Source organism: Mus pahari, chromosome 1 (genome assembly GCF_900095145.1).
Source record: "Mus pahari chromosome 1, PAHARI_EIJ_v1.1, whole genome shotgun sequence".
Taxonomy (NCBI): Eukaryota; Metazoa; Chordata; class Mammalia; order Rodentia; family Muridae; genus Mus; species Mus pahari.
The window spans coordinates 153282830-153295088 of NC_034590.1; the positions used below are offsets into that span (position 1 = coordinate 153282830).

The following is a 12259-nucleotide window of genomic DNA, read 5'->3' on the forward strand; positions in this document are numbered from 1 at the left end:
ATGGGTGTGCTGGCCAGTTTTTTGTCTGTTGACACAGCTTGGGTCATCAAGAGGAATGGGCTGCACTCGGTAGGGCTTTTTCTTTCTTTTTTTGACTAATGTGGGAGGGCGCAGCCTGTGCCACCCCTGGGCGGTGGTGCTGGGAGGTATACGGGAACAAGCCGAGCAAGCAAGGGGGGCGCATTCCTCTACGTTCTCTGCTTTGGTTCCTTCAATGACTGCTGAAGATAGGAAGGGCTCAGTAGCTCTGCTGAGTCAATGAACATAGATGCTGTTAGAGGCTTATGAACAGGGGCAGCTCAAGATGCAGCTCTGAGAGCTGTCAGCATGGTCTCCGTCTGCCTGGTCCAGGTCCCTGGCGCTCGACCCTGTGATCCAGCAACCAGCCATGGAGTATTCTCTGCACCTTCCACCTCCTAATGCCACTTCTGATTCAGGGAGCCCTCATGACACAGGTGAAGGTTATGGGCTAGACAGACTACTGGGGGTTGGATAGGAAGGAGTCAAGCTACTCATCGGGGCTGATGCATGGCCACGCACATTTATTCTACGCCTGGTTACAGCAGATCTTACACACGCAGACNACGGTCAGCACTCTGCTCTCATGGCCACGTTGGACAGAAAGCAGAGCACCACTTAAGGCCTTCTCAGAGGTAGCATCGTCAGGTTTCCACTCCTAGATGTTGACAATGTTCTAAAGGACATTAGTTTCCAAAATCCTAGGGATCTCTCTTAGAAATAAGTCCTCTTCCAATGAATGTCCAGGTTCAGCAAGGCTCACACCTGCAGTTGGTGTTAAATATCATGGGAGCTAGAAAGGGGCCCTGGACCGAAGCAGAGAACAGCTCCATTCCCCAGCAGAGAACAGCTCCATTCCCCAGAAGGACTCAGGACCTGCGATCCTTTCTGCGGAGTCTGTGTCCTGCCTGCGATCCCCGCTGGGCAGCTTTCACCAGACCTTTAAACTGTCCCTGGAGCTTCACCTTCTTCCTGCGGGAAGACAAGAACAAAAGGGCTGTGTCTCACTGAGAACAGGTAGTTCTCTCTCTTTACAGTGTTGGTACATGGAGGTGCAGGACTGTGATCCCAGCTTGTGGAAGGCTGAGGATGGCAAGTTCAATGACAGTTTGAGATCCGCGTAGGAAACCTGGTCTCAACAGAAAAACAACCAATCAAATGATGGGCACCCCTGGCTTAGCCAGGGTGAAATAGGCAGACCCTGTATGTCCTGACCTGGTGATTGTACACATCCCCTGAAGAGAGCCCCCCTCCATCTTTCCTCTAATGAACTCAGATAAGGTTAGGGCTGCTCTATCCAACCATCCCTCCTGCTAAAGGCCCATCTGCAGACACCTCCCTGTAACTTCCATTTGGAACTCATCGTCCCAGGAACATAACATTTGCAAGCACCCCTGCATACCTCATGTGCTCCCCATACCTATACCAAAAAGCCCCACCCAATGATCAAAGTGAAATAAACAAACTCTCAACAAGAGGAAGATAGGAAAAGCAAATGAAAACTATTAGATAGTGACTATGGGAGCTGGAGAGATGGCTCAGAGGTTAAGAGCACTGGCTGCTCTTCCAGAGGACCTGAGTTAAATTCCCAGCAACCACATGGTGGCTCACAACCATCTGTAATGGGATCTGATGCCCTCTTCTGGTGTGTCTGAAGATAGCTACAGTGTACTCATATACATAAATAATTCATAAAACAACAACACCCCAAAACAACAAAAAAGATAGTGACTATGCAGAATGCATATATTCCAGAATCTCTATGTGACTTAAAATCAGGAATTATTTTAAGGAAGAATGAGAAAATAAGAGGGAAAAGGGTTTCAAGGAGGCGTATCTGATGAGCTTTTAGGTTTTTTTTTTTTAAAGATTTATTTATTTATTATATGTAAGTACACTGTAGCTGTCTTCAGACACTCCAGAAGAGGGAGTCGGATCTTGTTACGGATGGTTCTGAGCCACCATGTGGTTGCTGGGATTTGAACTCTGGACCTTTGGAAGAGCAGTCGGGTGCTCTTACCCACTGAGCCATCTCACCAGCCCTGCTTTTAGGTTTTTAAAACGTATTTTTTTCATATTTATTATTTTATGTGTTTGAGTGTTTTGTTTACATGTGTGTATGTATCCCAGGTATGTGTTTGGTGCTGAAGAGGCCAGAAGAGGGCGTCAGATGTCTAGGAACTAGAGTTACAAATGGTTGTGAGCTGCCATGTGGGTGCTGTGCAAGAGCAACAAGTGTCCCTAACCCCACAATTAGGTTTTAGAAGATAGTTCCAACAAGGCATAGTGCTCACTCCCATAATCGGGAAGATCAAGAGTTCAAGGTCAGGGAGCTGTAGAGATGGCTCAAGGATCAAGAGCACACACAGATAGCTTTTACAGAGGACCTAAGTTCAAGCCCAATGTCTCCATTTAGAGGTTCACAACTCTCTCTAGCTCCAGCTCCAGAGCATCTCACACCCTCTTCTGGCTTCCCAGGAAATCAAAGCGTGTGCAGCACATAAGTGCGCATGCACATGCGTGCGCATACACACACACACACACACACACACACACACACACACACACACACACACACACAATTAAAAATAAATCTTAAATCTTTTTGTTTTGTTTTTTTCCCTTAAGACAAGGTTCTCAGTGTGTAGCTTTGGCTTTCCTAAAACTAGCTTTGTAGACCACGCCCAGTCTGGCCTCAAACTTAGAGATCTGCCTGTCTATGCCTGCCTTTAATCCCCAGTGCTAGGATTAAAGGTGTGTGCCACACCACGGCCTGGCCAATCTCTCTCTCTCTCTCTCTCTCTCTCTCTCTCTCTCTCTCTCTCTCTCTCTCTCGTTTTTCAAGACAGGGTTTCTCTGTGTAGCCCTGGCTGTCCTGGAACTTGCTTTGTAGACCAGGCTGGTCTTGAACACACAGATAAACCCCCTGGCAAAGTAATCTTACAGAAAAAAAAAAGTTCAAAGGCAGCCTTGGCTAGATAGTGAGCATGAGGCCAATAAGAGCTACATGGGCATGGGGCAGCCTTTCTTTCTGTGTCTCACACACACAGCAATTCAAATCAACAATACCATACAGGTTAAAAAATAAAAATAAAAACTGAGCCTGGTAGTGGTGATGCACAGCAACACAGGAGAGGTAGAAACAGGTGGATCTCTAGGTTTGAGGCAGTCTGGTCTACAAAACACCTTCTAGGACAGTCAGTGCTGGAGGGGATGGGGGGCACACCCTTTTCTCCAAAAAACCCAATAAATAAATAAATATAAGATAAAATAAGTGGGCTGGCACGATGGCTCAGCAGGTAAGTGCACTGTGGCCACACTTGATAACCTGAGCTTAATCCTTGGAAGATTTAATCCCTGGGTAGAGAGAACTGACTCATAAATGTCTCACATACACACATACTCAAAATGAATAAATATAAAAATAAAGTAAAATAAAAACAGGGCTGGAACACACCAGATTTGTGCTGAGAGCCCTGAGCCTCTACTAGGCAGGGTTTTTATACTAGTCTGAGCAGGAAGCGGGGGGTCTCCTGCCTGTCAGTTGCCTTATTTCGCTAGAGGTATCTGGGTGCACAGGGTTTGGTCAGTGATGAGCAATTTATCTGTAACCTTTGGAATGGTAGGCACTTTCCCCTCTATTCCCCTGATTGGCTCTGGCCCAGGGCAGTTTCTTCTTGGAATTGTTGGTGGTATTTCTATTAACCACAGTTCAAACCAGGGACAAGCAGACCCAAGGTGGAGTCAGCTTACAAATTGGAGTTTCTCCCATCGCTCGTGTTGGTCACTCAACTCCAGCTAAGGAGTGTGCCATGCTTACAAAACCCATCAGGGACGCGAGCACAAGGCCGAGGTAGCACTCAGCTGGCTATGGGTGCCCATCATTAAGAGATGACATTATGACATAACAGCAAAATTAGTTATTCAGAATCAGCAAAATAATTTTATGGTTGGGGATCATCACAACATGAGGAACTGTATTAAAAGTCAGAATGTTAAGAACAACAACAACAACAACAAAAAAAAAAACAGGGCTGGGTTGTATTTGGCCCATACAGTGCTGACAAGATGGGCCCTCAACACCCATATAAACAGCCAGGAGTAGCGACTCAAAATCTCAGGGGATGCGGGAGACCTGACCTTTGCCAGGTTACACAGTCAGGGAGAACTATCTCAAGAAAACATGAAGACCAATCATGACAACTGATGGTTGACTTTTAGACTTCACATTCATACACACAGAGGCACAGACACACACGGAAGAAACCTGCCCCGGGAGGAGCCCGCATGCTGTCATACCACCATACCTGCGGTTGAGCTTGGATCTGTTGAGTGGGACGTAAGCATAGGGATCCAGGCGGCCCTTCTTCTTCACATCGCCTTTTGCCTTCTGCTCATCAAGAGAAACAGCAAAGGCAAAGACAAACAAAAGGCAGAGCCTTAGAGTGAGCCAGGGTGTGGAGTTCCTTCCCCGCCCCCGACTTCAGCTAGCTTTACAGTTTATTTTCTATGGTTCTGAAAGGCCATTTGCTAAGGCCTCCAACTTCAAATACCATGACTGAAGTGCCCCTTTTCTTTTCTGGCCTGTCTGGCCTAGGACGGTGCCGGACACAGACCCTCCTTGCTCTTCATGATCCCCCAGTCCGCAGCTCTCACCTTGGCCTTGTATTCAGCTCCAGGCGCAGCCTTCTTAGCCACAGGGCGATGGATGCCAGAGCCTCCAGCTAGAGAGAAGTCCAGAGATCATGAGTCAGGCAGAGCCAGAGAGGGCCCCTCAGGAAGGCAAGAGGCACCCCTCAAAGGGCCTCTCGGAAGATGATGGACAAAAGGCTAGGAACTTGGTTCCATACCCTGGCAGGCAATGACCAAAGTCGTCCTTTGAAGAGACAGTGCCCAGGACTCCTGGGGACTTATGAGTCCTTATATACTTGGCACTGTCACAAAGGACCCATATTCTCCAAAGTTACACTCCTAACCGCCGCCGCCTGTGCCCACCCTGTTCTCCCTCTGGCACAGAGGCAGCTATTTCCCCCACCATGAAGGTGGGGACTGGACCTTACTAAGGCAGGCAAGGAAACCTGCCTGGGCTCAGCTGGTCACTTCTGCTCTACCTTCAAGTCAGATGGAATCCCACAATGACAACTCAGAAAGCCTCTCTGATGACAAACTTTAACTCTTTGGGAAGCAGTGTGCGGGAAGGAGATCAGGAAGCTAAGTAACGGCTGGGCAGGCTGTCCTGAGCCCAGGCCTCTCGTCCCGTGGATTATAAGGCTTTTTACCCACAATGCTATCTTAGTGCAGGAGGGAGCCAGGCTGTGGATGCAGAGGCTAAGTCAAGCCATAGTTAGTTCCTACAGCAGGGTCAGGATGACATGGGGTCCAGAGAACAAACTGCTACCAGATCAGAGACTGCCTCCATAGTTCTGGACCTCCAGATGTACCATGAGCAGAACCGAGGCAGACCCTGTGGTACCACTCAGGAGGAAGGAAGCAGAGGAGCCACTCTGTTGCTTCCACTGTGGCGAGGAACCCTCTGACCAGGGCCTGATCTTGGGGTATTCAAAAGAGGCTAACATTTTACAAGGGCTACTCAGGAGTCTCAAAGAAGGACGGCTGGGTAGGAAGGAGCTGAACTAAGGGGCTTGTCAAAAGGGCTAGATCTACCATGGGCAAACCTAACCCTTAGGTTCTCTGAGCTAGCATCTTCTGTCCCTCAGACTAGTCCTGACTCAGGCTGACAACAGATTGGTCAGCCAATCTGTGGAGTTGTCAACTGAGTCCAACTTCATGGTTCTGCCTTCCTTTCTCTTTCCCCAGCCTGAGGCAGAGAGGGGATTCATGTCCGAGGAAAGAAAGGATACCTTACCTTGGTACCGAGGTGGGATCTCCAGCTCGTCCTCCTCGTCCTCCCTCTGCCGCTTAAGCTTCTTCTTCTATAGAAAGACACAATAAGCAGGGGGGCAGTGAGCAAAGGGCCAGGACTACACTACTAATGAGGGTGGGCGGGAGCAGGGGCGGGAACAGCAGCAGTCACCTGCCTTGGTGACAAAGGCCCTCTGCCAAGCTCTCAGCCCCAATTGCACACAAGTGCAAGCCAACAAAGGAAGAGTGATGATCTCATATCGCACAGTTGGGGCGGGGACAGGGTTCTGTCCTGCATTCTCACAACTAAGTTTCCCTCTTCACACCCCAACACTGTTGAAGGAAGCTGGAAACCTGACATCAGCCAGGTTCCACCTCTTTCCCTCATCAGTATCTGGGTAGGTGGAAGCTACTATTACAAGCTATTCATTACAGTCCCTCAATGGACAATAGGTTCACAGAAGTTATAAGTATGATACAGCCTGATACCAATATTAGGAATGCACAGGAAGAGAAGACCTGTCACAGGGCAGCCCACAGGATTATGGGCTCAGGCACTAGCAATCAAGCAAAGATGCTACATAATGGGTGGGTTATCCAGGGGTGACCTAGCTCCCAAGGCTGGCTCCTATCCTGTGGTCTTTGACACCGGCCTGGAAGCTTTCTAAGTTCGTGGACGAGGTGAGAGGGCTAGGGGTGCCAGGCCAAAGGATCAGACTGAACATGTGTCCAGTAATATGGATGCCAGGTCTGCTGGCTATAGTAAGAACTGTGGAGATTTAGTAAGGACCAGAAACTGGAGATATGGGACTCAGGCTGTACAACAGAGGATGATGGCTGAGCTTTATTAGCCAAGGTTAGCCCACTAACTGGTCTTCCACCAAGGATGTCGTGGCCCCAAGCATCTTATGCTCCAGAACCATGCATACAGGAGGACTCAGCAGCTGCCACGGAGGACTTTGGGATGTTGGTGTCAGGAGCTGACTGTAGGACCCAGCCACTGATGTGGTCATCACTAGACTGCTCTTGCTGCTTTGGGAGATGTCTGATCTTTCTATCTCTAAGCTGAGATCTACCTACAGAGGGCTGTGGTCAGTCCTTGCTGGCCAGGAAGAGGAGGCAGCTGCCAAGAGATCACCAGGACCCCTGTGAAGGTTCCAAAAATCAGTGAGGCCTCAACCAGAATAATGTATGGGGATATGAACAATGATAAAGAACAGCTACAACTCAGTCAGCACCACTAAGTACCAAGCTCTCCACACACCAAGGACTCTACACAGAACCCCGGACTGGAGCCCAGAGACTGGGTATAGTGACAGGCTCATTCACAGCACGGTGAGACTGGACTGAGGCTGAAGCAAGAGCAGAAAGAGGGGCTGGTGAGATGGCTCAGTGTGTAAGAGCACCCGACTGCTCTTCCAAAGGTCCAGAGTTCAAATCCCAGCAACCACATGGTGGCTCATAACCATCCGTAACGAGATCTGACGCCCTCTTCTGGAGTGTCTGAAGACAGCTACAGTGTACTTACATATAATAAATAAATAAATCTTTAAAAAAAAAGAAAAGAGCAGAAAGAGTAGACCGCAGACAGGGAAGCCCTCGGAAGCAGAGCTGGGTCACACGGGATGGCCTGCGCAGGCGGGCAGCACAGGCCACACGCGATTCCCCTGGGGCATCCTTGAGAAGCTCTTGCTCCTCACTCTCTTCACTCTACATGGCTTTCCTGCATGGTTTTCACTCGGTCTCCAAATAGCATCACTCCCGATACATTCTTTTTCATATATATTTAAATTTGGTTCATATGAGTGTTTCATTTGCATGTATGTTTGTGTTCCACTTATGTGCCTGATGACCATGGTGGCTAGAAGAGGGTATCAGATCTCCTGGCACTGGGGTTATGGATAGTTGTAAGCCAACATCTGGGTGCTGGAAACCAAACCCTGGTCATCTACAAGAGTGAGAAGTACTCTTAACCCCTGAGTTCCCGCTCCAGCCCTCTAATACCCTAACCCTAGCCCCTGAGCCACCTCCCCACCTTCTGATCTGTTCTTAACAATAAATCAGCTGCCGGGGCCCGGTTTGCCAGAAGGCAACATGGGGCTGTTGATTACCTGCATGCTCTATGCTGATTCGCTTTGCATGCCCATCTACACTGCCCCAGTAATCTCTTGCACTAAGGGAGAAGGGCAGATACATAGTTGTGTGTGTGTGGGACTGGGGCATGGGAGCTCTGAGCCAGGTGAGGCCACGATTACTCACACTTCTCACGCGGGCATCGTCCATCGCATCAGTCATGTCTTCATCTTCCCCTGGAGTCAGAGGGCAGAAGGCTCATGAGCAGCTGGGCATCCCTAACCAACCGTATCCCATGTCCTCTCTTTAGCAGGAAGACAAGAGTCTAGAAAACTGCCCTCTCCAGACCTGTGTCCTTTTTCCACAGGAAACCAAACTGCTGTCCCTCCTCCACTTTAACCATTCCGCCCCTTCAAGATGTGAGTGACTCGGAGAGAGTCAGCCCCATGTCATATCTGTCCTCACTTAGCAAAAAGACAATTTTACCCTCCTAATCAAAAAGCTTTTTTTGTGCTGGGCAGTGGTGGTGCACACCTTTAATCCCAGCACTTGGGAGGCAGAGGCAGGTGATTTCTGAGTTCGAGGCCAGCCTGGTCTACAGAGTGAGTTCCAGGACAGCCAGGATACAGAGAGAAACCCTGTCTCAGAAAAGAACCAAAAAATAAGAAAGAAAGAAAGAAAGAAAGAAAGAAAGAAAGAAAGAAAGAAAGAAAGAAAGAAAGAAAGCAAGCAAGCTTTTTTGCTCACTCTGTGTACTGGCACCATGTGGGAATAATAGAGAAGTATGAAGCTGACCATCTGGAGGAAGAGATTCCAGCAAAGCAATAGGCAGAAGACAATAAAGACAGCATGCGTAGTGGCTGAGAATGTAGCTCAGTGGAGCACTGTCCTAGCATGTACCAGGTGCTGGGTTCAGTCCCCAGAACTGCAAGAAAATAAACCAGCCTATGACTAAAGAGGTATAGAAGAATGACAACTAGCATGTGGGTGTTCTGTGCGGGATGAGGCCCAGCGGCTAGGGGATGCTAGAGACAACACAAAGGAATAGTTAGTGTGTTTTCTTAAGGAGAGGGGGCTCCCCAGCTACAGGAACGGCAGGCATAGAGTCTACAGGAACCCGAAGAGCACAAAGGGTGCGAGGGAAGCAGAGAAGAGACAGTCTAAGGAACAGCACGAGCCACCTCTATATTAAGCACATACACGGGGGCCAGCAGATAAGCAGCTGGCAAGTGAGGGGCAAAAGAGCCTGTGTCAGGAAGTCAGGAAGGCAGGTGAATCAAAGACCCACAGCTCAGCAGCGAGAGCCAAGGAGCCAGTGCTAGGGATAGAAGCACTCCAGGCAATGCTCCCTTACTGAGTGGACACTGTGCTTGGGAAGGCTGACGCTCTTTTCCAAGGCATGGCTCTACCTGTCACTCAATCAGCTTAGGGTTCAGCTGGTTTCCATTAAAAAACCAAACCAAACTGAACTGAACAACAGAAAAGGAATAAGGAAAAAGAAGCAGAAGAGATGTTCACACCATGAAGAGGTGCTCACATCATGCACAGTGAGGGGAGTTTCCTCAAGTTTTGTTTAAATTGTTGTATGTATACTACATTAAAAAAAATAAAGTCAAGCTGGGCAGTGGTAGTGCATGCCTTTAATCCCAGCACTTGGGAGGTGAAGGCAGAAGCAGGTGGATTTCTGAGTTTGAGGCCAGCCTGGTCTACAGGGTGAGTTCCAGGACAGCCAGGGCTCTACAGACAAACCCTGTCTCGAAAAACAAAAACAAAACCAAAAATCCTGGGAAGCTGGGTGGTGGCGGCGCAAGCCTATAATGCCAGCACTCAGAAGGAAGAGGCAGGCAGATTTCTGAGTTCAAGGCCAACCTGGTCTACAGAGTTCCAAGTCAGCCAGGGCTATACAGAGAAACTCTGACTTGAAAAAAACCAACCAACCAACAAACCAACAAACAAACAAACAAAACATAGATAAGTTAGTAAGTATAGAGAATAATAGAGAATATATGAAATAAAAATAAAATATGTTTAGCCGGGCGTGGTGGCGCACACCTTTAATCCCAGCACTCGGGAGGCAGAGGCAGGCGGATTTCTGAGTTTGAGGCCAGCCTGGTCTACAAAGTGAGTTCCAGGACAGCCAGGACTATACAGAGAAACCCTGTCTCAAAAAACCAATAAATAAATAAATAAATTAAATTAAATTAAATATGTTTAGTGTGCTCAGGAGAATCTGAGGAGGCGGAATGTTCAGGTTGCCTTATGGGTCAACTTCTCAGATCTGTTTCTATGCTTCCTCAACAAACTATATGAATAGGCCAAAAGCCCTCAAGTGCATAAATGAGCATCAAGCCAGCAGAGTCCTGGCCCCAGCTGCCAGAGCAAACTGTTCCTCTGTGGAGACCCCTACCTTTAGTGCCATCTTCTTCCTCCACCTTGCTTCCATCTTCTTCCTCCCGTATGATCAGCCGGCCATCAGCGCTCAACTTGAAGCCATGGTCCTTCTTCTTGCCCCGCCCGGGCCCAGGCTGGGTGGCTAGTGAAGTGGTTTGGTATGAGGTGAGTCAGGTCAGTCCTAACCAACTCTTCCTCCCTCGGAGTGCTCCCGACACCAAAGCTCTCAACTAGGGGACTTTTAGCCCTTGCCCACAGGCCATCCTCAGAAGCCAACCCCTGCCTAGCACCCATGAACCCAGCAACAGGGCAGGTCAACCCTAGGTTCCTAGGTCAACTGCTCTTGCTCACCAAGGACTCGATAGGCCACTTTGGGATCCAGAAAGTTGAGGGGCTCATCGCCACCACCTTCCTTCAGCCACGCCCGGCTCCTCTGTCGTGCCAGCTTCCGCTGCTCCTTGCCCCGGCCTCTTTCTTCTTCCTCATCTTCATCCTCAGAGTCAGCCAAAATCTCTTCAATGCTAAATTAGAGAAGTCTAACATCAACACACTTCTGGGACAAGGGGGACCTAAGGCACTGCCAGGACAGACTTTGGGTGGGGGTAGACTAAGGCCTTGTGGCTATGCCATGGTTTTACCTGTCACCTTTGCTTTGGACAGGCTCCTCTTCCTCTTCCTCCTCTTCCTCCTCTTCTACAGCAGCCTGGCTCAGGGCGCGATGCTTCTTGGCTCGGGTCTCAGCCTTTCTGATGTTTATCAGGACTTTGTGGTATTCTGCAGGTAGCAGACCCTTCACCAACTCAAATCTGAGTGGGACAGAGAAGGGTTGTCTAGAGGTACTTGCCAGGGATCCCTCCTCAGGGGCAGGAGCTGTTCAGGAACCAGTAGCCTTCCCTGTGGCCCCCTAAAACCAAGAACCCCATACTCCTACCCCACCCCATTCAAGCACAGACCCAAACTTGCGGATGAACTTTATGAACAGGTTCCGAAGCTTCATCCTGAAGTGCCGTCGCATGTCATCTGACAACTTTCCAATGGCTTCCATCTAGCAGACAGAGCACCAGGGTGTCAGAGGGAGCATGGTGCCCACCTTCCCTTGCTGTACAGTAGAGCTGGGCCTAGCGAAGGGGAGGTACTGGCTGCCCTGTTCTCAGGCCACCCCTTCCCTGGCTCAACTACGTTTCCTTACTCTGGAATCCCATCTTTCCTCTATGCCCTCTTTCATACCACAGCTGTGATTATCCTTCCGAGATGACAACTAAACACTCTCCATATGTTCTTCCAATGGTTCGTTTAAAGCAAATCGATGGGACAGAAACCAATACCAACACAGGCTCACCCGACTGCCAAGTGGCCATAAAGTCACCACTTATCTGTAAGGTCTGCAGTGGGGGCAGAGAACAAGGTCCCCACATACCCTTGGTGGGATTCAGGAAGTTCTAAATATAAAGAGATACAGCAGATCTCCATCCTAGCCATGCCTTAAACCTTTGGCTCCCAGTTAGGCTGACGGCTTCTGGAGAGTATCTATCTCTGCGTCCTTCCTTGAAGCTAAGGTTTGACTCAGAAAAGATATGCAAGAGAGATCTGAGGGCCATGTGACTCTGCCAGCTGGAAGTCCAGAGACTTTACCCCAAGGGACATTTCAGATCCTCTGTGCCCTGGCAGGGATGGGAAGAGTGACCCTACAAAGAAAGAGTGCTGCAGTCTTGAGGCTAGACCTTGAAAATAAGTACCTGCCTGTTTCTCTATCTGTGCAACATGGAAGAAGCCCTGTCCCTTGGCCTTTGCTCTGGGACATAGGGTAATAAGAGACACTATGAGCATTGTGCCTTCTTTGTCAGTCAGCACTCTCCTACAAGCCCCTCTAGGGCTCCTTAATGTCCGTCTGTTGCTCAGAGCAATAGTGAAAACA

The 12259-nt window shown here is 49.1% G+C and overlaps 1 protein-coding gene across 1 annotated transcript in view; it reads right to left on the reverse strand.

Annotated features, from left to right (window-relative positions):
• Positions 1 to 487: 487 nt before the first annotated feature.
• Positions 488 to 12259, reverse strand: part of Rrp12 (ribosomal RNA processing 12 homolog) — a 35771-nt gene continuing 23999 nt past the window's right edge. The window contains exons 25-33 of the mRNA XM_021216101.2: positions 11298 to 11389; positions 10983 to 11150; positions 10696 to 10865; positions 10361 to 10486; positions 8140 to 8189; positions 5885 to 5951; positions 4675 to 4742; positions 4326 to 4408; positions 488 to 990 (exon numbers count right to left, since the gene is read on the reverse strand). Of these exons, the coding sequence (XP_021071760.1) occupies positions 888 to 990; positions 4326 to 4408; positions 4675 to 4742; positions 5885 to 5951; positions 8140 to 8189; positions 10361 to 10486; positions 10696 to 10865; positions 10983 to 11150; positions 11298 to 11389 (927 nt within the window). The 3' untranslated portion in view covers positions 488 to 887. The remainder of the gene's footprint in view (positions 991 to 4325; positions 4409 to 4674; positions 4743 to 5884; positions 5952 to 8139; positions 8190 to 10360; positions 10487 to 10695; positions 10866 to 10982; positions 11151 to 11297; positions 11390 to 12259) is intronic.